Raw genomic sequence first — 25,580 nt, forward strand, 5'->3', positions numbered from 1 at the left:
ATGGCTGTGGCCGCTCCCGCACCTCCCGCCGCCCCTCGGCCCCAGCCGGCGGGACTACATCTCCCGGCAGCCCCCGCGGCAGACCTGACTGCCGCTCCCGGCAGGCCCTGCTCAAGCCTGAGCGCAGGGGAGCCGCGCAGTGCATGCTGGGGCCGGGCGGCTGCGTCGCTGCGCAGAGCGCGCTGGGAAGCGCAGTCCGCCTCTCTCCGGGGAGCCCACGAGTGACTCCGCCACCCCGCCCGCCCCGGCAGCGCCTGGGGGAACGGCGGGCTGGACGGGTGCAAACCTCCCACGTGGGCCAGAGGGCTGCACTGCGATTGGCTGTTGTCGGGAGAAGGGGCGGGCCCGCAGGAAGAGCTTCCGGTGTCCCTCCGTTCGGCAGCTTGTTTGGATGCTGCCGTCACATCATGGCGACGCGCGGAGCGGAGGCAGCGCGCGGAGGAGGCAGTAGCGGCAGCGCGGCGGCGGCGGGACGGAGCCGGCGCCAGAGCAGCGAGGAGGCGGCGGCGGCCCCGAGCGGCAGCTCGGAGGTGAGGGCGGCGCGCAGACGGGCCCGGGGGGAGCGCGCTCCCCCTCCCCGCCCCGCCGGCTTGTGGCGCCTCGTTCCCCTCCTCCCCCGTCCCCATGCGGCCTCCGCGCTCCGGGGCCGGCCCGCGCGGGCGCTCGGGGCTGGGCCGGGCAGCGCCCCCGCCGCTCCCCCGCTTTCGGGAGCCTGCGCCGGGCAGGCCGAGCTCCGCTTCGCTTCCCCCGGGACCGGCCCCGTCGCTGCAGCCGCGGGTGTGTGTCGGGGGGCGTCTCGGCATCGCCCCCGGGGAGCCGCGCTCGCTTCGCGGGGGTCGGGGGTGGCTCTCGGCTCCTCCGCCGGCCCGCGGGGAGTGCGGCGGGGGCGGGGCGGCCCCTGCATCGCGCGCGCGGCGGGCCGTTGGGGGTGGTGGCACGTGGCGGGGCCCGGGGTGGGGGGTCGCCCTGCCTCCGCGCCCGCCGCTGCGCGGGCCGGGGCCTGGCCGGCCCTTGCCGGCCTCCCCGGGAGGCTCCGCCGGGCGGCCTCGCGTGTCCCCCGCCGGCGGAGGGGCCGCGGCCCGGCGGTGTCGGGCGGCCCCGGCGCCGCTGCCGGCACTTGGCGCTCGCCGGTGCGAGCGGCGTGGCTGAGGTGCGAGGCGCGCCTGGCGGGAGCGGAGGCTTTGCCTGCCGGCCTGCCTCCCTGCCTGCGGCGCGGGGGGGGTGTTTCCTTACCCTCCGAAACAGATAAAAACGGCCTTCTCTTTCTTTTCCTCTGCCGAAACAAGACTGAAAGCAACGGTGTCCTGGTGTCCTCGGTGACTTTACAGTAATTTCTGGTTCCATGTCCGTGTAGGAAAAGCCTAAAATACGTGTACTTGCGCACCAAACAGCAAAGACTTAAAACCTGCTGTAATTCAGCTACTGTATGTGGTATCACCAACAGTGTTTTATGTGACAGAACTGTCTTGGTGATCTCATGTGTCACTTTAGTGGCTCATCCTGTGTCCTTACATAAATTCAGATGGCTTTCTTGGGGTAACTTTTTTCTGTGGTATAAAGATAATAACATTCCAGAAGTAGTAACTGTGGTGGTGGTTGTTTATTTTGGCTGTTGGAGAGTGATTTAGGAGGCTATGGAGCTAGTTTTTCCTCAATGAAAAACCATCTCTTTTGCAGTGTGTTTTTTACTAGGAAGTGGCTTGTAAGTAACTTTAGTGTCTGCTATGAAAGCAGATGATGATGATGTTTTTTTTTAAAAAAAAAAAACACCACCCAAACAAACTAGCATCTCCATATTATTTCATATACCCACAGTCAAATGGAATTTAATTTTTAAAAAAGGTCAAATATGGCAGGGAGTATTAAGCAAATTTTACTTTGAACTTTTTTTGTGAATTAAAATTTCTTCAGCAGTCTCTTGCAGATTTCCCTCCCCCTGCCTTGGTACACGGGAGCTCCTTTATTTTTAGGTTCCTTGTGACCTGTTTGCATTGGGAATTCAGAACTTGTCTACCCTGCTTTTTCCAGAAATGTACTGTGGATGACTAGAAGACTATTAGGTTTATAATAAAGAGGAAGTGAAACCTCATTGGTGGAAGTGATTCATGCTATATTAAATGTTTTCTTAATTAGCACCTGTCTCAGATGCTTGCATTAAAAAAGGGATGGTGAAATGCGCAGCGCTTTGTCCTGCATGTAAATGCACTGAAAGTTTCCACTTAAGATTTGGGTTCCTCCAGTGAAATTTTTGCTAGAATTACAGGAAGTGGGTTTTTAATATTTTAAGCTAAAACAGGGAAGAGATCTTTCTAATCTTTTTTTCAGAGCACAGAGAAGAAAAATGATATAAACCCAACCTCTTTTTTTTTTTTTTTTTCCTTTGAGCTTATGTTTGAGGTAAATAAAAAAACCTGTTTTTAAAAGCAGGAGTGTCTTCTGTGTCATGAGGCCACTGAAAGGCAGAGCAAGAAGCATAGAAACAGTAACAGAAAAAAGTAAGGACCATAAGCAGGGGTCATGTGAGAATATAAGTGTCTGAACCAGTATCAAAGACTGTGTCTTGAATGTAAGGTCAGCAGTATTAATAGTGGTATTCTATTAACATTGACTCTGTATTGACTTGTATAAAGATAAAATACAGATTTCCAAAGCAGATATTTCTTAATCGTCCTCCTGCTGTGTTAGGACTTAACCTTGCAATGCTTTGAAACTAATGATGAGCAATACTGCAGGTGCCTCATTCCAGTATTTTGAAAGTCGACAGATGAGTGCATAGAACATAATTTTTAATGTAGACACAGGGTGAAATGTTTGTTTGAAATTACTTTCTGATCTCACAACTAAGATCTTAGTTCAGTGGGGAAGCCACCTCAGAGACCATCAGGGTTTCAGAAAGGTATAATTAGACTGCATGATCATTTAGGTCAGTGAGCACAGTATAGAGAAGTATTGCATGGAGAAATAACGTTAATAATCTAGCCTTGTGGTCACAAGCACCTGAATTATTTTGTCTAGACCAGTGGATGAAAGTGCACCTGCTATAAAATTCAAATCCAAATTTTGTGACATCCTAAAATGCTAGGTTTTATGGAGAAGTCATGAATAAAATTACTACCAAGAATGACTGATTTTTTTTCAGCACAATACAGTTGTGTTAAATGAAGTCTTCTTGAGTATCTGTGCTGAGGAAAAGTATATTACACCCATGTTTTCAAAATAAGTTTTCCTGTGTTACCAGGTAAAAGTAAATTGCTGGGATGCAGAAAGCTAAAAATCTGTTATAAACCATAAACATTTATGATAAACATGAGATACTTTTTGCTAAGTTTGAAAGTGTAGTCAGCTGAACGATGTTATTAAAATGGTCTTTTCTGGAGCCTGATGCTGAGCAAATGATTATGTATTTGCTTGTATATTTAGGTTGTCTTACAGCTGTGAAAATCTGTTTTATGTACATATGTTTGTTCCAAAGCTTCCAGGATATTTTTTGAAAGTATTAGCAATTCCCAAGGCTACGGTTGTAAGAGTCTTGCCACAGTACAGGCCAGCTGCTACTGTGGGCGATGTAGGAGGTATTTTGATAGATTAATGCTAGTGCTTACTGGTTTTTAGGGTGATTTGCTAACATCTAGGAGAAAAAGGATATTGGTGTAGCTACTAATTATGGTTTGTTTTAATTAGAGGTACAGAGAGGTGTTTTAGGGAAAGATTGAGTATGTGTATGCGCAGGAGTATAAAAGACAGGTACTTTAGTACACATAGTACCAATAAAAAGCACAGTATTTTAGGTAGCACTGTATGTTACAGACTTTTGTAGGTACTAGAACAAGAAAATAAGTCCGTTCGTGATACCTTTTGGCATGGTAGGTTAAGTTTTGCCTAGGTGTCTGTTTTGTCCTTATGTGCAGCACATGTTACTGAAGCAGTGCTGTTTGAAGTAAAGTTGGCTTAGGCTCTTGTGATCATAGCCAGTTTCATAAATAGGATGCCTGTCTTGTACTCTCATCTTTTAGGTATGAATTACTTCATACCTAACGGGTAGAGTTTTCCTGATGTGCACCTTTTTTGATCAAGGTACAAGCTGAGAGAACAGAGGAGAAGACTGAACAAAAACTTTAGGGTGAGCAGGAGCGATGTTACCAATAATTTTCCTTGAGGCATCCTCAAGTTGTTTGGGCTGTAACTCTTACCTTAAATAGTTTGAAGTTGATAGGCTTATTGAGAGATGTCAGTGTCTTTTAACAGCTGGTTTCACAGCTAGGTAGGTAGCAAGTATCTTTTTTTTAATGGTAGAGTTTTGAATTTTGATAAATAATTTTGTGATCTTATGAAGTGGCACATTATCTGTGCAACGTACTCTTCTTGTCTCTTGCCGAAAATCTTTCTAGGTATGTCACAATCTTAATTGTGGTCAGTGGGGTGGATTGAAAACTGGCTGATAGATAGAGCTCAGAGGGTTAGTGGCACAGAGTCTAGCTGGAGGTGTGTAACAAGTGGTGTTCCCCAGGGGTCAGTACTTAGTCCAGTCCTGTTCAATATATTCATCAGTGACCTGGATGAAGGGATAGGGTGTGCCCTCAGCAAGTTTGCTGATGACACAAAACCGGGAGGAGTGGCTGACACACTGGAAGGCTGTGCTGCCATTCATCGTGACCTGAACGGCTGGAGAATTGGGCAGAGACGAACATTATGAAATTCAACAAAGGCAAGTGTAGGGTACTGCACCTGGGGAGGAATAACAGTTAGGGGCTGACCTGCTGGAGAGCAGCTCTGTGGAAAGGGACCTGGGAGTCTGGTGGACAACAGGATGACTATGAGCCAGCAATGTGCCCTTGTGGCCAAGAAGGCCAATGGCATCCTGGGGTGCATCCAGAAGTGTGGCAAGCAGGTCGAGGGAGGTTATCCTCCCCCTCTACTCTGCCCTGCTGAGGCTGCATCTGGAGTACTGTGTCCAGTTCTGGGCTCCCCGGTTCAAGAAGGACAGGGAACTGCTGGAGAGGGGACAGCAAAGGGCTACAAAGATGATTAAGGGACTGGAACATCTTTCTTATGAGGAAAGGCTGAGGGACTTGGGTCTTTTTAGTCTGGGGAAGAGAAGACTGAGGGGGGGGTCTTACTAATGCTTATAAATACTTAAGGGGTGGGTGCCAGGAGGATGGGGCCAGTCTTCTTTCAGTGGTGCCCAGTGACAGGACAAGAGGTAACGGGCACAAACTTGGTCGTAGGAAGTTCATTTAAACATGAGGAGGAACTTCTTGACTTTGAGGGTGGCAGAGCACTGGAACAAGCTGCCCGGAGAAGGTTGTGGAGTCTTCTTCTCTGGAGATATTCAAAACTCACCTGGATGCATTCCTGTGCAATCTGCTCTAGGTGAACCTGCCCTGGCAGGGGGGTTGGACTAGATGATCTCCAGAGGTCCCTTCCAACCCCTGTCATTCTGTGTGATCTGTGTCTGGGTGGTCTGTCAGATTATAAGTCACCTATCATTAAAGCTGGTTGGAAGCCAGCCGGAAGCTGCTAGAGCATGGTAGCAGCTAGAAAAGGTAGTGGTGATTTCAGTAGAAGGTCTCTAGTGGGGGGTTTTGTTTTGTTTTTATTCAGTCAGTACTGAATCAGCACTATTACACAATGTGCTGTTGGAAGTGCTCTGTTCTGGCTGGAATGTTAAACTGAGAAGTTCACTTGTCTGATGCATTTGAAAAGATAGAGGTAATAATTGGGGTTGTTCTGACCATTGTCTGGGGTTGGGGGGGGGGGGGGGCGGGACACGACACAATTTCAGTGGTACTAATATGGTTTAGTACTTAACATTCTCAATGTGACGTTTATTATTGCTATACTCACAGTTGAAGCTTGATACAGATCAAATCTGAAACTATATGTAGTTAAAGTGTTTTCAGAATAAAATTGAGTGTAAGAAGGGTATTTAGACTTCTGGTTATGTTTTTAATATCTAAAGTGAGAGCTAATGTAGTCATAATCAGGAAGTCATCTAGCTATTAATGTTTGTGGCCCCTGTGAGGCAATAGCAAACTTCTCTGTTTATAATGAAAAAGAAATGCTTTATAATCTAGGTTAAATACATTAGAATTTTAGTATGTCGTGCCACTACTGTCAGTTTTGCTAGAATTTATGGACTACAACTTGACAGAATTTAACTATTTTTTTTTTAGTTATTTTTTGTATGTTATCAGGTTGTTCTAGGTACTGGTAGAACCACTTCTTTAAATACAGTATTGTAGCCTGTGGTCACCAATTTTTAATTGTATTTAAGCTAAGAAAATAAGATATTATTACAAAAGCAGTCTACTGCCACACTGAGCTTTGGTTTTGCAGGGATTATGCTTGCTTGTCAGTAAGCTTGGATTTGTTCCATATTAACAGGAAAACCAAAATAACATTGACAAGTTCTGTAGTTTTTTCACTATTGCTATTATTTTCAAATATATTTGAGATGTACAAGACACTTGTACACAAACTTTTTTCTTCAATTCAGTATTCTGATAGGTTATTTTTACCTTCTCTGTTAGACTTCAGATAATGAGTCTGAAGTTCTGAAAATCCTTGTGGGCTTTTGTTGAAGGATAGAGAATACTCAGAGTTGAGAAATTATTACTGTCAGTAAAGAATTGGACTGACACCTAATTTGACTTCTACAAAAAGCTCTGCTGTATTAACAAGGTGGCGGTGTTCACTCCGTGAAACTTCCAGATGCTTTGGAATATGCATGTTAATTGCCAGCTCTGAATTGACAGGTGTTTAGGTTACTACGATGGTTTGCTAGTAGAGGTGGGCCCCTGCCAGCAGTTGTTCTTTTTTCCCCAGAAATGGCAGAATTTTCTCAGATGAAAACCAGTGAAAATTTCTGGGTTGTCTAAACTTGAAGCAGCACTTCTTGTGTATGTCGTCTTGCTGACAATGTTCCAGGACCACAGTAGTCAGTGCTAACTACATACCTGTGGTGAGGATAAGGTATTTTTTGTTTAGTTCCTTGTGCTCTGGCTGTGATTAAATGACTTTTTTTAGTAACTCTTGTGCTTTGGCTTCTTTCCAACCATCGTGCTAGCACTTCTGCTTGGCAGGATTGGCTATTGCTGTGCAGTGAACTGGGTTGAGGTACTCTCTGGCTATAGACTCTGTTAGAACAAGTTGCATGAGTGTTGTTGCTAGCACAACAGAGGCGGGTATGAAAAAGGGGAGTGAAATGATAGCGAGAGAGCTGTTTGAGCACTGCTGATGTTCAATGCGTAACCACAGCCACAGCTAGTCAGGCCTTTTCAGCTGCTTGTTGGAGTTCCTAGCAATTCTGTGCTCTGCTTTCAAAAAGAAAATTTTGAGTCTGTATATGGATTTCAGAAAGTCTGGAAATACCGTGCCAAACCAGAAACTTTAAGTTTAGAGCAGACTTTCCCTATCGTTTGCCAGGCTTCTTGGGCACAAGGACCTGAATCAGAAGTTCACGTTCTATTTGATGGAAAAACAGCAAATTTCAGCTGTTGTGTTGGTACTGCAGTTCTCCTCTGGTATCGTGTTGTGTTCAGATACCTCTGATCTTTCCTGTGCTGTCAATGTGATGTGACACAGTATCTTCAGCTTCTGTATGAACTACGGTTTTTAGAGATGATCTGTGGCATGGTTTCAACCATTGGTACCTACAAAAAGGTTAAGTGAGCTCTCTTGTTTTCACATCTCTTGTCCTTCTTTTAAGAAGCATCTCTTGTTTGTTTAGCTGACCCTAAACTTGGAGGTGTAAGCCTTTCCCATGCCGATGGAAGCCCTATGGTTTAAGACAATCTAAGGAAAAAAAAATATGCATTTTACACCTCTGAAGTAAACTGTTAAATGTTGGGGTTGATTATTTGTTACAGCAATTTTATTACTGCATTACCTTTTCAGGCATTTATCAAGCACGTTGTCTGACATGATTGGAGAATGGTAAAACTGCAGTGTGTTTATGTTCGTCTATAAAGCAGGTGCATCATTTCCACACTTGTAAAGAGCAGCGCAAAGTGAATCTTCCTTGATAAGTCAGAAGTTGTTCCTGAATGTCTATGCAGATTATTTGCAGTTAAAAAACTTACTGTCTTTTGTGTAAGGTATTGTATGAATTCCATCTTCTCAAGAATGAATCTGCCTTGAGATAAGGTCTAAAGGAAGGGACTTGCTTTAAGTATAGAGAACAACTAAGCTGTTATGTATTTTTTACAATATTAATGCATATTTGTTTAATGATTTTTAAATAACTCTTCCAAGCATGCTGAACAAATTGGGAGTTGAAATATATCCCACAATATATTATTAGTGTTGGCTGTGTTCCTTTGATGTTGGCTGATTCCTTTTGAAGAGTAAAACGGGCCATCTGTGCAGAATATAAAACCCAGTCCAAACTCCTGGCTTTAAGAATTAGCTCACTTTAATATTAAAATATAAATAATCTGAAATTAATTTGTGCTTAAACATCATAACTCTGCATATATACAAGCCCTGTTTTTATAATTCTTTGTGACTTCTTAAGGACATTTACTTTCACTGAAAATAAATGAGAATGATGACTTTACTTTGGCAGTGAAGTGAGTTCAGCTCTGCTTATCATACTTCTAACTATGTATCCACGTTGTATAGTAGGATTGCAAATGGACAGAAAAGAAATATCCAGTCACTTCCAAGTATTGTCCTGAGTCCCAGCCTCCCTACTGTAACAAAACAAGCAAAACAAAAAAACACCCAACCAAACACCCTTGAGATTCTCATTAGCCTTAAATGTTTCTAGAAATTGAGAATGTTGTTCTGGTGATTGAGAGGAGTCTGGTAGCTGCTTAATAAGCTATAGAGTGGTATCATCAGGTGCTCTACTCCAAAATATAGACATTATCACAGCAGTGTTAAAAAAACTGGTGAAGTTTAACTTTTTGGTTAAATGATTAAACATTTTGGGGTTTTAAGAAATCTTTCGAGAAAGTTCTGTTTAACTGAGCAGAAATAATATACTGTTAAAAATCACAGGTAGTAGGACTTCAAATCTGAAGCCAGTTAATATTCACTTTTTTGATGATTTCATAGATGTGAATTTTAACATTTCAAAAATGGATGTGCTCCTGGTCCTGTTTATCATTCTTGTTATAACAACAGATTTTCTCCAGTCATGAGCTGACAATTGTATTTGGCATTCTGATTGAAGTAGTTTAAACTCTTATTCTATGTATGTTATTGAAACAATGTATTTCTCTGTATTTCTTTAGACTTCATAGCAGGTTAATTTTTCCCTCCTCTTTCTTGCAGTTTGTCTTTCGAATTATTTTAAATAATGGTATCTGGTATCTTCCAGTTTTCTGAAACTAATATGTAATAAAGTTGTTTTTAATAATGGTGTCCTCCTGTTTTAATTTCTGTACCTTATTTTTCAAATAACAGTACATAAAGCTAGTTAAACTCTTGCTGAATTTTAGATTTAATACACTTAGTGTTGATTTGTGAGATACATTTTTAAGAACTATGAGGGAGAAATGTTTTCATTTAAGGCTGTGTGCTTTAACAGCTGAGATGGTAGCCAATTAGTTTTGGAGCTTTTAAGAACAGATTTCCATGTGAACTTTTAATTTCTAGAGTATAAACATTTGTGCAATGACAAGGCATAAAAGTTGTTTCTTAATAGAGTAATTAATATTTTGGGTTGTTCTGTGCTGTTTTCTTCATCACTCTTTAGGCTCATTCTGTGTACAGTTATTTATATACCTGTCTTAACAACAGTGAGTATCAACTTGAACAACAATGGAATTTTACTCTTATTTGTCCATGCAAAAGAAAGGTGGAAGTTTCCATTCTGAATACAGTTGCTTGACTGTTTACTTCCACTTCTTCCTTTCCCTTTTGAAGTTGGTTGGTGGTGCAATGGAAGAAGCTGGATCTCAGGAGATGGTGATGAATAACCAGGATCAGCTGGTGAACAGCAAGTGCAATGAATTGTCTGATACAGCGTTGCAGCATGTGCAGTCCAACTGTTACGGCCTGGAAAACACGGGCGCATTGGAAGAAGCTGAGTATATCACAAAGAACAGAAAGCACCCAGGGTCCACGTGCTGCTCTCAAGAGTCTCGTGAGGAGACTCCTGGGAGAGAAGAAGCTCGTACTGATCCACCTGATGGCCAGCAAGATCCAGAGAGTGAAAAACACAAAGAGAAAACTTTGGGTATGTTCTCTTTTTGATTTTTAAATGGTTTTAATATTTTTATAAAATAGCTGTGCATTTTCTTCGTCTCAAGTTTACTTTGTAGCCAAAACTTGTCATCTTTAACAGGGTATTCTGAGAGAATGTGTACTTCTGCTTAGGAAAAGGCAGTTCTTAATGCATATGTAAGAATCCTTCTGCTGGTAATGCTATTTTTACAGGAACTTTAATAATAATAATAATAATAATGTGGTAATCACTAATCAGCTTTTTTAACTTTCTGGTTGTCGGATTAACTTTCAAATTTGGGATTGTGGTGTTCAATGCTGCCAAAGCACTGCTGATATTTACATTCCAAAGGCTTATTAAAAACACTTGTGTGAATATGCTTTATTAGCAAAACTTAACCTTTCAAATTTCACTCTTTCAGATTTTCCTTTTTATCTGTGCTATTATAAATTATAAAACAAAAATATTTTTGTGGTTTTAAGATTAAAGTAACTTTTGCTATCCAAGTTGTGTAATGGCACGTAGGCAAGACAAATTTATTCTTACTGCGATGACTTCCCATTTGTCATCTCTTCGGATTATGCAGCTATCAAACCAGAGAACAACTTAACTCACACTAATTTCTCATGGTTCTGTATTGTACTTCTAAAGGCAGGCTGCTTTTCTGGTATGTTTTTTTTCTCAATATGGTTGTCTTTCATCCATTTCATAGGAAAAGAAGTGCTATTATTAATGCAAGCCTTGAACACACTTTCGACTCCAGAGGAAAAGCTGGCAGCTTTGTGCAAGAAGTATGCTGATCTGGTACGTAATTCGTAAAGATAGCAGGAGTTATTCATGTGTTAATATTAACTGTGGAATGCAGGAGCTTCTAATACAGGACAGTTAACAACTTTGAATGTCTTACAGTGTTGGTAGGGGGAAAAAAAGAACGCTGAGGCTTATTATGAGTATTGCTTCAGCCAAACTTGCATGTAGTTGTTTCACTTCCACATGACTGCCTAAATCCAAATTAAAAATAGGTTATGATAACTTTTTGATAACTTGGTGCTGAAGCATAACATTAGGATTAACAGAAAAGCTAAGAGTTTCTTTTGGGGCTCATTACTTTCTTAGGTTTTGTCTTTTAATAATGCTTTTGTGCTAGCATTTTATAATTATACCCTTTAGAATAAAGGGAAAGAATGTACTGTGGTAATGAGACTTGGGGAAAAAATTTCAGTTACACTTTACAGTGATTTTTTTTTGGGGGGTGGTAGGGGAAGTTGGAAAGATCTAGGTTTAATTTTGCTTTGTGCTTTCTGATCATGCAAAGGAATGGATAGAAAAGTATACATTTCTTCAGTAACAAACCAGAAAGGCAAAATGTTAGCAGTAATTGATCATAAAGTGCATTCCCACCCCAAGTAGGACAAAGTAACTTATTTTCGAAATTAACTGATGGCAAGATTGGAGGGGGGAAGGCTCGTAAGTTGACTTTTCAGAATGTGCCTGGAGACAAAAATGCTTCACTTCTTCATCTTGAGACAGGGACAGACAGGAAAGGAAAGACTGGAAATACCATGTGTACATGTTTTCCCACCATATTTGTAGATATAAAATGAATGCAAAGCTAAAGAGATAACTTAATAGCTTGAAAAAAAGCATAAGATTTACCTTCTGTGGATGTCAAGTGTATTATATATGAAAATGTTTCTGAAAATGACATAATGGCTGCACAACATGGCATTAGTTTTCTGAAATAAATTTATTTTTCCCTTGAGATTAATAATGCCTCTAGAGCTTTAAGGATGAGCTAGTAGGTAATCTTTTTACTCACAGAGGCAATACTAATTACTTAGGAATAGACTTAGATTAGTTCTGTTTAGGAAATCCTGAGTCCTCCTTGGAGGCCTGTTAATGTTTTTTGCTTTGTTTTCTTTGCTCTCTCTCACATGCACACTCTTGTTCACATGAGTGAATTTCCTTCAAAACCAGCAGCTTCTCTAAGAAGTCACTTTCATTTAAATGAGAAACAATAATACTTCCATAGTGCAACTCAAGGATGGGGAGCTGACCTAAAAATTAGCTTTGCTATTGTGAGAGAAAAATGCAGTAAATGAGTTATTTCTTATGAGCAATTGCTTGTGCATGTGATGCCTTTTCTATCTGAGTGAACAGCTCCCATGTCAGATCACAGTGGTGATGATGATTGCCTGCATGAGGAGCTAGGTTGGCATGAATTCCTTGCTTCTGCAGAAAGAAGACAGTCTGCACCATCTTCACTTTGACTTTTCTTGTTGAAGGAAAGATCTCAAAACAATTAGGGAACAGCTAGACCAAATGAATTGTAATTTCCTTCAAGAAGCCTGGCAATCAGGAGAGACGTGTTCATGTTACCTTTTTTTCCCCCTCCCAGGAGAGGATCCATAGTCCATAGGTAGAGTAAGCATTCACAGTCCATAGATAGTCACCATCCTAGAAAACCAGTTGCTTTCCCCGTAATGCTCAGAACTGCTGGGAAGTTGGGTGGGAGCTTGTCCAGGTGTAACAGTAGCTCCATTTTAGCTGAATGAGTCTTAGAGGTACTCGGGTCCCCTTAAAGTTTAGGTTGGATCTGGTTGTATTCCTTTTAAGATGCATTCTTTTCTTCATGATAGTGGTGGTGAACCACTGGCATAGGTGTCAGCTTTAGTGCCAGCAGAGGTTTGAACTGTTTATGACAGTGCACCTACAATGCTTTTTTTCTTTTTTTAAAGATTCATCATCTTTAAAGCTCACTGTCAGGTTTTTCAGTGGTGTCTCATGAAAAGGACTGTACAATAAAGGTAGGAATGCCTCTCTCCTGGCAAAAGATCTTCCACAATTTTTTTTTCCTAATTTGGAATCTATCAGGAGATCAGTTTGTGATGCTGGAAGGTTTGCATCCTTGGTGATATGGCTCACATTGGCATATTTTTACAGACCTGAAGTTTCGTAGGTATGCAAACAGCACAGCCGCTTGAAGTGTTTTTTCTGACCACCCAAGAAAAGGGCTTTTTATGTTTGGATATCAAAACATTTCCTTAATATGCCTTTTCTCTAAACTAGATTAAATATACATTTAATGTACTGTTGTCATGGAGGTCCTTAATTTTATTTATTCTTTCTTCTGTACTTCAGCATTATTTTGAGCTCTTTCAGAAAACCAGCATTTCATTCTTCTCTGCCATGGTGATGTTCCTCATTGACAGCCTTCTTTTCCTGTGGTGTCCCAAGGCTGAGACACTGTCTAACAAGGCGCAGTGTTACACTTAACATTGTTACCTTCTTTACAACACAACAGACTCTAAATAATATGGTTTCTTGGGGAGCCCAAAAATCATGTGTAATGGAACTTACTCTTAACTAGGTAATGCAAGAAACTTCCATTCATTGGGTATTCATAGAATAGATTTTGAAGTCAGCACTTTGTATAAAGCTTAACACTGTCATCTACCATCTAAACAGCCTAAAGGAAATAAAATAAAAATTTTGTTTCAAATGGTTGAGACTACAGATCTCGTAAGTCATCAAAGCCTGGGCTGTGCAGCTTTAATAGCATTTTACTTGATTTGTCAGGGCTGCTGGTTGTATCTGTTCCTTTCTGAAATACCTTAGCATTTTACAAACTTGTATCAATTACTGCTTCCTTTGGTAGGAGCTCCTGCTGACAAGCAAGAACTCTGTACACAGTTCAGTGGGTTTTTCTTTTTGATAGTAAAAACAAGACCTGTTGGATAAACAGCTGTGTGTGCCTTACAGATAAGACAGTGGAAAAAAGTTGTGACTTGTTGAAAAGCCAGTCTCAGTTGGCTTTTTATTGTATCTGCCACATCCTCCTTTCTCAGGGCTAGTCCTACCCCTGTAGCTGAATGCAAGTTGATATCCCGTGGTCAAGAGGTCCATGGTCCCTGTTCCTCAAAGGCGAATACTTGTTACGTTGGAATTTGTATATTTTCGTCTTCTGTCTTTACACATTTAGAATTGTCTGTAGGATGATGGGAGTTTCACTTTAAGATCAACTTGGGGGTGTTAATGAAATTACTTTACTTCCTTGCTTTCATCTGAAATGTTTAAAAGTTTGTTCAGTCTGCTCATCTAGATGCATAAAGATAGTTTCACCTATGTTTATTTAATAAATTACTCTCTAATATTAGTTGGAGGAGAGTCGGAATGTTCAAAAGCAGATGAAGATACTGCAGAAGAAGCAAGCACAAGTTGTGAAGGAAAAAGTCCACTTGCAGAGTGAGCATAGCAAGGCCATTTTGGCACGTAGCAAACTGGAATCTCTCTGTCGGGAGCTTCAGCGTCATAATAAGACTTTGAAGGTTAGTTTATTTACATAAATTACAGTGTCAGTGGTGATGGACATCTTCTTGATTACTGCTTAAAATCAGGACTGCTGCTTTTTCTTACCACTTTGCCCATTACCCGTACCTGCAGAAGATGAGTGGCATGTGGCATAAGTGTCCCCGATTTTAAGGTAAAGAATATGGGGATAGTTCAATGCACTAATTTTTTTACTCCCCTCAAACTGGTTCATAGATCATAGTACTTGCAGTATGTGATCTTGCCGTATTTGTTTCTGGGAGCAGTGCTGATGACTGCTGAAAAAAATAGCACCAGTGAAATAACAGCAGAATGAAATGGCAGGGTATCAAAAGAGATTTAATTCTGTCAGAATATAATGGATGGGAGTGAAATGGAAGAGAGTGAAGAGATTCTTATCTGTAATCACTGTAGGAAATTTCATTATAGTATCAATGCTGTTTTTAACATCTGGGTAATTCTTACGCTTGCAAAGGTATTCATGTAGCATCTTATAATACCAGCCTCTGAGTAATGTTGGTAGCGGTAAGGACAAGATTCTCTAAATGTTTTGGAATTTCTAGATTCTTCCTTCCATATGCTTAATATGCTATGCTGACTACCCATATGATGATTGTGGCTTATATTAACTCTAGTACCCTAGAACTTGAAACTGTCCAGAAGTGAATTATTACCATTGTTTCTGACTAAAAAAAAAATTAAGAGAAATGTGCCTGGTTTGGCTTGAACATGTTAATATTCTCTCATAAAAGGAAGAAAACATGCAGCAAGCGCGTGAAGAAGAAGAAAGACGGAAAGAAGCAACTGCACACTTCCAGATTACACTGAATGAAATTCAGGCTCAGCTGGAACAGCATGATATACATAATGCCAAGCTCCGTCAGGAAAATATTGAACTGGGGGAAAAACTGAAGAAACTCATTGAGCAGTATGCATTGCGAGAAGAGGTGCTTACATTATGCTTCTAATGGGATTCTGTTAGTTCCTTGACCTTATGGATCAGATAATTATTTAAAGGGGAAGAAAAACTCCTAATACTTTACAATGATCGTATATAGATGCTAAATTATTCTTTTTACTTCACCACTGTGAAAAATTAAGTAGCTGTTTGGCCCACTATCTGCCTTTCCTGTCTGGTTTTGCATATCTAAATTGAAGATGTGTTGAAAAAATCTTTCACAGTGAAAGCGGTTGAATAGAAATTAGTTGTACAGAGATTGTGGAATCTCTTTTAGAGGTATTCAGAACTCAACTGGCAAGGTGTGAGCAACCTGATAGGACTTTGAAGTTGACCCTGGCTTGAGTGGACTAAATGGCTTCCAAAGGTTATTTCCAACATAAATATGTATTAATATTTAGAGTTCTTCTAAACTATAGTTTCACATTATGATGGGAGGGGGTATAAGAGTTATTTTCTATTTTTGGTTCATTAAGGTTGGGGGGTTTTGGCAAGCTCCTTCGTGTATGTAGCTCTTGTTGGCATAGGATTAAAATAAGCTATCATGCTTTAAGAATATATTTGGACTGGTGTCATGGAAATGACTGTATTTTAGGGCTAACGGAGCTAGCTTTAATTGGCGCCAGTATGTGAGCTAGTCAGTCTAAGCTACAGTAATGGAAAACAGCCAATTCTCCTTGTCAAAGAGAGAACTAAGCTTCAAGGAGTTCTACAGCTAAGATTAGTTAGTTCTTAGTTGGCATAGGAGGTTTGGAATATAATTTTTCAGCTGGTTTTGTGGTTTTTTTTTTTTAAATCTGGATCAGTTAGAAAGCTCTCTGTAGACTCTAGTTCTCCACCTCTTGTGCTCATGGAGTATTTGTATCTACCATGAGATAATTTGGGGAAGAGAAAAGGTAGGAAGCTGCCTTGTGCTACTTTACAGGTGGAAGTAAGACTGCAAAATTCAATTATTTGTGGAATTTCATCAGCCAAATAAACTATTGTTTCAAACCTTGCTCGTTTTGAGCTTTTTTTAATTATGAGTAGAACTTTTAGATGTAACAAAATACAATTAGGATTAGAGGTAGATACGCCAACTTTAGAAGAAAGGATGTAGGCTACTTGTTACAGGATTTTTGAAATGCCTGATATGAAGTGACTGACAGTATTGTACCAATTTAATAAAATATGCATCTGGCTTCCGTGAAAGACAAAAAATGTGTAGCTGTAATGTATGGCAATAAGGGGAGAAAAAAACCCATGTAAAACAGTCTTTTGCCACTTTTTCTTTTGCATGAAACTTCTAAACAATACGCATCTCCCCATACACGTACACTTACCTTAATTGACCAGTGCACTGTTTATATTTGACTAGTAAGAGTTTCTTTCATCTTTTAGCATATTGATAAAGTGTTCAAACATAAAGAACTGCAGCAGCAACTTGTGGATGCCAAGCTTCAGCAAACTACCCAACTTATTAAAGAAGCAGAGGAAAAACATCAGCGAGAGAGAGAGTTTGTAAGTGAATTCTGTGTATGTTAAGAGAAATAACAAAACCCACGAAACCAGACTTGTCGTTATTTATTTAAAGCACATACAGCAAACTGAGGGGACCGTCTTTTGAAAGTTAGGATAGATTTCAACATCAAGACTGAGATTTATGTTTTGTGTACGTGTGTATGAGGCCTACAATATTAATGTCCATATTCACAGGTAAGTAATATTACTGTTGGCATTTTCTCAGCAAATGTGTTGGATATAATTTAGATTTCTTAGTCTGGGAAATGTCTTGAGCTGAAACACCAAAGGTACATTCTTGCTGTCTTGTAGTTATAACTTCTATTTTTATGCTATAAGAAATAACAAATGCAGAATAAAGCATATGCTTTTCTGAACTATCTGTCCCCATAACTATGCCTGATGTTTTATTTGTACATTAATAATCAGCAATTTACTTGCAGTCCTCCAAGAAGTTAAGCTTCCAATTAAAAAATAATACTTAGGTGAAGATTTTTTTGTGCTCCTTACGTATCTAACTTCTAGGCATAGCCTTGCTTTTCCCATATAATCTTAAAATGATCATCCAGTGTTGGATTGTTCTATATTATTAAAACACAATTTTGGAATCATAAGCTGATGAAAATCTCTTCAAAGATGAATCTACAAAATAGCATCAAGTTGAAGCAAAACTGAACTAGTCTGTAAAGGTAATACTAGTGACTGGAGAACTGAGGTGGAAAATAGGTTACAAAACAGTTATGAATCACAGTTCATTAATGAACTACTCATAAATTTAGAAGTTCAAAACTTGCTACAGAAATAGAAACATTGACTCATTCTACCAATTAGAAAAATGCCTCAATAAAAATAATTTCTGCATGCCAGCACGTGCTTTAAGTCGTATATATGAACGTATAGTATAGTAATGAAAAACCCATGTGAGAAAACATGGTGGAACGGCCCTTTGGTGATGTTAACCTTTGTTCATTTTTCATTATAGATCAAGTTCTTTAAGCCATTCTTAGGACTACGTTCTTCATTATGTGGCTTTTTGCATTTTTTTTAGCTGCTAAAAGAAGCTACTGAGTCCAGACACAAATGTGAACAGATGAAGCAACAGGAAGCTCAGCTGAAGCAGCAGGTATTTTTTTTTTATAATGGAGTGCTCTTCAATAATAGTTGTTCTGGAAAAAAAAAAATACCAAGAGATTTGTGATTGTAGTGAACTTAACATGACATATGAAAAAACCTACATGTTATGAGTCATCAGATGCAATATACTACCTCTGAAAAGTACTTGGTATTTTTTTAATTAAGTCTTAAATTTAATGACCAGTAGGGAACTCTTCAGTAGTGAAGTGTGAAGTATAAATTGTAAAGACTTGACATTTTGTACTTGCTGTTTAGTACATCTGGAGAGTACTGTTAGTGGAAGGTGCTAAACATTGAATTGCTGGAGTTAGTATCCTTTTAACTTAATAGTGTTGAATATTACAAAGACTAGAATATATGAAAGCTTAAGAATCTATTCATTGTGGCTACTTCTTTACCATTCCTTGGCTTCTCTGAAACTGTTGTTCTCTCTTTCAGAGGTATTTTTATCTTTTTTTTTTAATAGCTGTTCAGGCCCAGAGAGGCCCTTGTGACTATAGAGCTGGGTGGGGATTTTTGCCCATGCAGGTTTTAGAAATTGTTCCTTACCATTTCCATCCTGTCCTGTTGTGGAAGATCGGGAGCAAGCAATGTCAGTTTATCCTTGTAGTTATTCGGGTTTAGTAGCCTAAAACCGAGTGTCTCTGTCCACAAAAAATTACCATCTTCAAATTTGTTTTCTTGCTGTAAATGCTACAGCGAAATCCTCTCTGAGAGTGGAGAGATGGTCTCCACTTTTTGTGCTGTGGTTTTGGATCACCTGCAGTCATTGGCCACACATGAGCTAAGGCAAAGGGAAATGGTAGGTTCAGCTAATATTGTAGCATCTGAGAAGCAGTAGCTATTCCGTTTGTCGTATACCCCTCTTACTGCTTCAGTTTTGTGAGGTTCTATATTAAGTCTCCCTGCAAGTTCTGTTTCATGACCTTTTTTCACACTTACTGTACCTAATTCTTTTCCAGGCTTTGCAACAGTTACATTTGAAGTGTGTGTATGTGTGTAGTTAAATGTAATCACATGCACGCACACATTCCTCCTTGGGGCATCCAGTGACTTGGACTCATTCATATCTAGATTCTCCCAAATAGGTTTTTTTGCTGCACTTAATCTTTCATGATTTTTTTTTCAAGTTGGTTACCCTCTATTTAAAATCCCACTGCCTTTTTGTTATGCTTTTTAATAGTAACACTGGGTATAGTTTGTGGTTTCCTGGGGCCAACAGATTTTTTGTAGAATAAGATGAGCTAGAAAGTTCAGCCACAATAATGGCAGAGTCATGATCTACTGTTGACAAGGTAGGCTAATATCTGTTATGAAATTTCCTCTACTATTAGAGGAAAATACAGTATTTCTGTGCTCTGAATTGTATTGTCCTGCAACCCCCAATGTAAGAATTGAGATAAATAACTGATTACTCTTCAGATGGAGTAAGAAGTTACTATAAATGGTCATGTATTCTCACAACATCAAATCACAACACTGATAATATGAGTTCTTTTAATAAGAAGCATAACCTAATTTTTTTGTGAAAAACTGTGTTAATTAACCTATTTTGCAGTTCCGTCTTGATGATTGACCTTGTGGTGCAGGGCAAGAAAATTTTCTGTCATCGAATGCTAATGCTCTTCACTTGTTAAAACGTAATGTTTTTCACTATTAAATTAATTCCTTGTCAGTATTGACTTTCCATGATTTTTGCTTACTGGGCAGATTTCATAGGTTGTGAATGTTTTTTTTTTTATTTCTGGAATCAATCATGTCTATTTTGTCCCAGCCTTGGTTGTTAGCTTTGGCTGGTTGAGGTGGAAAGGTAGGTCTTTTCTAAGTTTAATCTCACTAACCATGTGCTGAATTTCCTGTATACTAAAGTCCACAGACTTTTCTTTTCAGTGGGGAAGGCAAAATGAGATAGTGATGAACTGTGATGTCTTCCAACATTTTATTAAACATAATATCCTTTTTTCTTTAGAATATATTACTGTTCTATAAACATAGAACTCTTCTTTCATACGTAATTTGAATAGCATGTTTTCAGACAAGTTCTGCATGCTCCTCAAATGGAAATAGTAGGATAGTATAAAAAAGATAAAGAAGTTCATCTTCTACTATTTTGAGTTTAATTTTCCCTTGTACCTTAATATTTTTGTATTTATATACAACTATTCAAATTAATGTTCCTGCCTCTTTCCCAACAGCTTTCTCTTTACATGGATAAGTTTGAAGAATTCCAGACCACCATGGCAAAAAGTAATGAACTCTTTACAACCTTCAGGCAAGAAATGGAGAAGGTACTTATAGGATTACTTAGAGTTTCATAAAAAGTAATATAAAAATTCACGCTTGGAGTGGGGTGAATTTTAGATTTTATAACAGTGTTTGCCTTCTGAAAATATATGGAGTATTTTGACATTTAATTTGGATCATGCGATAGAGCATAAGAATTTGTCATATTATGGAAAGAAATGTAATTTTTTCCTGGTTTTTGACATACTTGTATAATATCCAAATCACAATTTCAGTTTTCTGTCAAAGACATACCATACTTCTCGGTCTTTTTGGCTGTGCTTATGTTTAAAAACTTACTTTCCTGGAGCTTTTTATTAGTTGTACTTGAAGGTTGCTACTCTGTTTCTTTTAGGAATCAATATTGTTTTCTTTGAATGCAGAATCAATTTGTGTTTGTGCGGTTGATTTTGTGCAGAAAGACGTTTCTGTAAAATAACTTGTTCAAACTGGACTTGGAAAGTAACACTAAGAAGTCTAATTACTCATTTAAACCTACTTATGTTGCAAAGCAAGGCACAAAATTAAGTCTTTTATTTATCTTTTGTAGATGACAAAGAAGATTAAGAAACTGGAAAAGGAAACCATAGTGTGGCGTACAAAATGGGAAAACAACAACAAGGCTCTTCTGCAAATGGCTGAAGAGGTAATTATCTTTCAAGCAGCAGTATGGCTAAACTAGAGTCTGTATCCTAGAGAACTTCATACAGTTTTTTCAGTTTTAGAGAATCGCAAATAATACACAGTAGCTTCTTGGGTTGTCTGCCTTATGTTTTCTGTTGTGTAAATGGTACTGTTTTCCTCAGACATGGAAAGTAAGAAGCTGCTATATAAATCTAAACTCATGACACAAAAAAAATTCAGCCTCATCTTCCCTTGCTTACTGTTCAATTGGTGGGATAATGTGTATGAAATCATACAAGCTGAATGAATTGACTGTATTTTAATATGCTGAGCAAAGCTCAGTCAGTGCTGCAATAGAAATCTATTTTAAATATACAAGACTGACATGAAGAAAATAACGTGTGCATAAAGGATCAGTTAGTTTCCTGCATTGCTGCTGCTTTTGAGGTCTTAAGGTGCCATTACTTAATTGTAGTCCAGCAAGAGAGAAGTTAAAACAGTTTTCACATAGGCCATAGGCATACAGTTCTGCCTATACTGTCTAATGTCTAATTCCAGTATATTAGGTATGATCTTGCTAAACCATGCTAGGTCATATAGGTTCTGCTATAGCATTCCTTATCTTTCTCTGTTCTTTTAAGGAGCTAGTTGAAGACCCATGAGTATGGTATCTTCTGAGCTGGGTTCTGCTGCTGGATTGTAGATTTCCCGCTTGTATGCCCTTCTGCTCCCTATAGTTGCCATTCTTTGGGTTGTAATTGACTGTTTTATGGGATTTCATATCAGGATCCTCACTGATACTTAGCCCTCGCTTACAATTAGTGTTATGTAGTTACATACTTCTTGTTGCTTCTTTCTAATGGTGTCTGTTGCCACTCCAGCTTAGACAAACCATCTGAAGTGTAGTGGTCAAGTATGCTGAGCAAATTTGCTCTAGTGTAGCTGGAATTTGACCTACTGGATTAATTAAGGCTTAATATTCAGGATTAAATAGTGGTGATTTTTTTTCATTAATTGAAGGAAAAAAAAAATCTGTTGGATCACAGAGCTTTTATTTTCTTTTGTCCTTCAGAAAACAGTAAGAGATAAAGAATACAAGGGCTTTCAAATAAAACTGGAGCGTTTGGAGAAGCTATGCAGGGCCCTTCAGACAGAAAGGAACGAGCTGAATGAGAAGGTGGAGGTCCTTAAGGAGCAGGTTTCTCTCAGAGAAGCAGATGTGGATCTAGCTGTGCAGGTGTTGCAGTCCTGCACGCTCAATTCCCATGAGGAGCTGGGAACTCCCACTGACATGGAACCAGGAATCCAACCCCATGTGGAATACCGCACGGCAAATAGTTCCGAAAAGACTGTCTCAACAAGTCCTGTTCCTGGCACTGAATCTGTAGACTAAAATGAAGTGTAAACACTGTATTGAGAGATATATTTTGTGTATAACTTTCTCTGTTGGTGGTAACTATTTGGTTTTGTGGTGAAAATTTTCTTACTTTTTCTACCATATCTGTATTTTCTTAGAACTACTGGACTTATGTGGTACAGGAAGCTGCATAGCAGCTTTAAATAGCTTAAACTATAAATTTTCCACAACTGTGTTGCACATCTGCCTCATTTTTTAAAAGAAAATATTTTTCCATAAAAGGATGCATGTGCGTCTCCTCCCCACAACACAAATCACTGTCATGGAAGACCGTGTACAGATATAACAGCGTTCCGGGGAAAATAGTGACAGCATGTCACTTTCTTGGCTTAAAGAACAGCATTCTGGTTTTGTTCATGGATTTGCCACTCAGTATACTAAAGATTACCAATTTTTCCAGTAAATTTATCTACATAAGGATGTCTAATGGCCAGTAAAAAATATCAGCTTTTCCCTCTAGTATGTTTTCATATGTATGAATGAAAAAGTAAAGGTCCAGAATATAGTAAAAGATATGTTTAAAGGGGTTTTTGTGGTATGAAAAAACAGCCTTGAAATACATTAATTTGCAGCTGGTGAAACAGGGTGTAGAACTTTTTGCAGACTTCTCAGGGTTGTGTTTTAAAGGTTAGTTAGGACTATTTGCCCTACCTGTGAACGTGTTAAATATAAATGTGTGAGAAAATGTACAGCAACGTTACTGAGTGGAATTTTGGAGTTGTGTAGCCTGTTGCACAGGTGTTGGTCATGTTCTTCCCTCTTAGCTGCAGTGTGTCCATCACGTGGTTATCATGACTAGAAACATCCATTACTGTCTAGACAAATCTCTGGATTATCTGAAGGGCTGGAAAAGAGACATCTACTGCCGTAGGTATGGAAGATGCGAGTCTGTGGCATGTGGGCTTTCACTAATAGTCTTGTATACAATGTATTTAAGTGTCAGTTAAGCGTATACTGATTATAATTGAACATGTAGATTCAAATACTTCTGAAGTACCACGTGGAATTTCGTGCACACTCAACCGTGAAGCTGTACCAGTTGGCAGAGTGCCTTCCCAGTTAGGTTATCTGGTAAAGATGGTACTTCAAATTCTTACGCTAACATACCACAAGCAAAGCTCCCTTGTTAACCTTAAACCATGTAGTCTTTTCCCAGAAAATTTGATATCCACATCCTGACTTCTTTTCCTGAGAGAAACTAGGACCAATGTTTTTATTCTTTGGCAAGACAATGTGTGAAATAACTGCAAATGACCCTTAACTTCAGTTCCCATGTATTTACTTCTAGTTTTGGCTGCTGTTGTTTTAAGAAATACCAACATGTGTAGCCTTTTCTGGTACTTAAAGTTCTTTGCACTTACTTGGGAGGGGATTTCTGAATCAAGCACATCTCTCAATGAGCTTCCCGCCCTCGTTGCCCTTGACAGTTTAGTGGCTAAATTACTTGAATGTTCAGGCTGCACTGAGCTCCTGATCCTTTTCCTGTAGTAATGTACATTGAAATAATGTAGCTGTCTCTGAAAGAGAGTGAGGTTATGTAAGGCCTGATAAATGTGTTTTAGCTCATACCACTGAGAGGAACTGTGCACAACTGACATTTCTTAAATGGTCGAGCAAATGGGAAGCTGAACATCTTTCTCAGTTTTGTGCGGTGTTTGTGGTCCAAGCACAATGCAGGAATGAAAAGAAGGTAGCAGTGAGCAGTCAGTCAAGTTAGACTCAGAGCTCTGAAATGTTAATCATGCTAACCATATGGCATAAAAAATACTGGAGAGAAGTATTTCAGACTTGCTTTTCAAATTACTTGCTTTATAGAATCAAACTGTTTAAAAAATAGTTGTTGCAAGAACTGGTTTTCAGCTAACACTAAGCATGAAGTAATTTTCCTGAGGAAAAGTGAAAAACTTTGTATCTGATGCATCATACCCTTGGCAAGGTAGGACATGCAGTTTTCTATTTTTTTACAATTTATTATTTGGACATTTGTATCTTAACAATTCTTTCTATAGTGCTTGTTCTATATGGAGGCAAGAGTGAATTTTTGGACCCTGCTGCAAGAATATTTTAAAGGGCTTTTAGAGACATGACAGATGTATAGAACAGCAATACAAATATATTTGTTACTGACTTAATATGTAAATGAAGCAGAATGCCCTAAGTGAAAGGCTTTTAAAATGGGGATCTCTTTTTCTCTTTCCTACCCTTAACATACCCATATCATATCAACTTATCTGGCCAAGGTGAGCTATACTTTGCTTCCTGAAACCAGTCAATAGTTTCATGCATTGCTTAGAGTGTTGTTTTTAAAAAAAAAAAATTTATATAAGGGATAAGCTCAGCACTCTTAACTGATCTGCTATACAGCAGGCTCTTGCACTGCCAGTCTGCAGCCAAATCGGCTCCAGTAGGGTTTTTAAGTAAACTTGTATTAATGCCTTTCTCCCACTACCATAAACTGTTTAACCTGGGCTGTAAACTGATGTAGCCTGAAATAAGTATGTCTAATTGTCAGAACTCTGGGGCCTGATTGGCAGTTTCACCATGATTAAGCTGCAAAAAGCTAAATTGTATGTGATGCAAGACCCAAATACGTGTATACATACACAAGTAAGTTAGGGCTGTATCTCTAATGTTTTGTCCTTCCTTTCATTACACCTGGTTACATTACAGTTCAATTCTCAGGTGTTGCAGAAAATCTACCTCTTTGGACTGTAGATGGAAATAACTGTGAAAAAAGTGATGCAGAAATCTAGTTTGTGCTAAACACACTGCTTTATTTTTACAACCCATGTCTGCTTTCATGAGGAAAATGATAAATGAACAGGCAGTCTTTGTTTTGCTTTTCAAAAACATTTTGTAGAGATTTTTCACTAATGTGAATCTGAAATTTTATCTACTCGATTCTGTATAGATTAAGTAAATAAGTATGCTTAATAAATTGGACTCTGAGTTTTTCTTTAACATCATATTCATGTCTTCTGACTGGATCTACTGAGCTCATTGTATTTGTTTGAAGACTCAGGAATGAAAATTAAAAGACGTGGAATTTGAGTTCGAGTGTATTGTTCAAGTGAAATGCCCTAAGAAGGGTGGGTGCCATTACAGGGTGATGCATGTTACTAGTGGTAGCCAGTACAAGCTGCACAGGCAGAGTATGGTAA

At 39.3% G+C, this 25,580-nt stretch overlaps 1 protein-coding gene across 1 annotated transcript; it reads left to right on the forward strand.

Annotated features, from left to right (window-relative positions):
- TXLNG (taxilin gamma) lies at positions 1-22,519 on the forward strand. The gene is made up of 11 exons (XM_059817099.1): positions 1-77; positions 269-530; positions 9,874-10,186; positions 10,887-10,978; positions 14,332-14,502; positions 15,256-15,450; positions 16,842-16,961; positions 18,010-18,084; positions 20,291-20,383; positions 20,929-21,024; positions 22,075-22,519. The coding sequence occupies exons 1-11, from the start codon at positions 1-3 to the stop codon at positions 22,393-22,395; spliced, it is 1,815 nt and encodes a 604-aa protein (XP_059673082.1). The 3' UTR covers positions 22,396-22,519.
- Positions 22,520-25,580: the final 3,061 nt, after the last annotated feature.

The sequence above is a fragment of the Gavia stellata genome, chromosome 1 (genome assembly GCF_030936135.1).
Source record: "Gavia stellata isolate bGavSte3 chromosome 1, bGavSte3.hap2, whole genome shotgun sequence".
Lineage (NCBI taxonomy): Eukaryota > Metazoa > Chordata > Aves > Gaviiformes > Gaviidae > Gavia > Gavia stellata.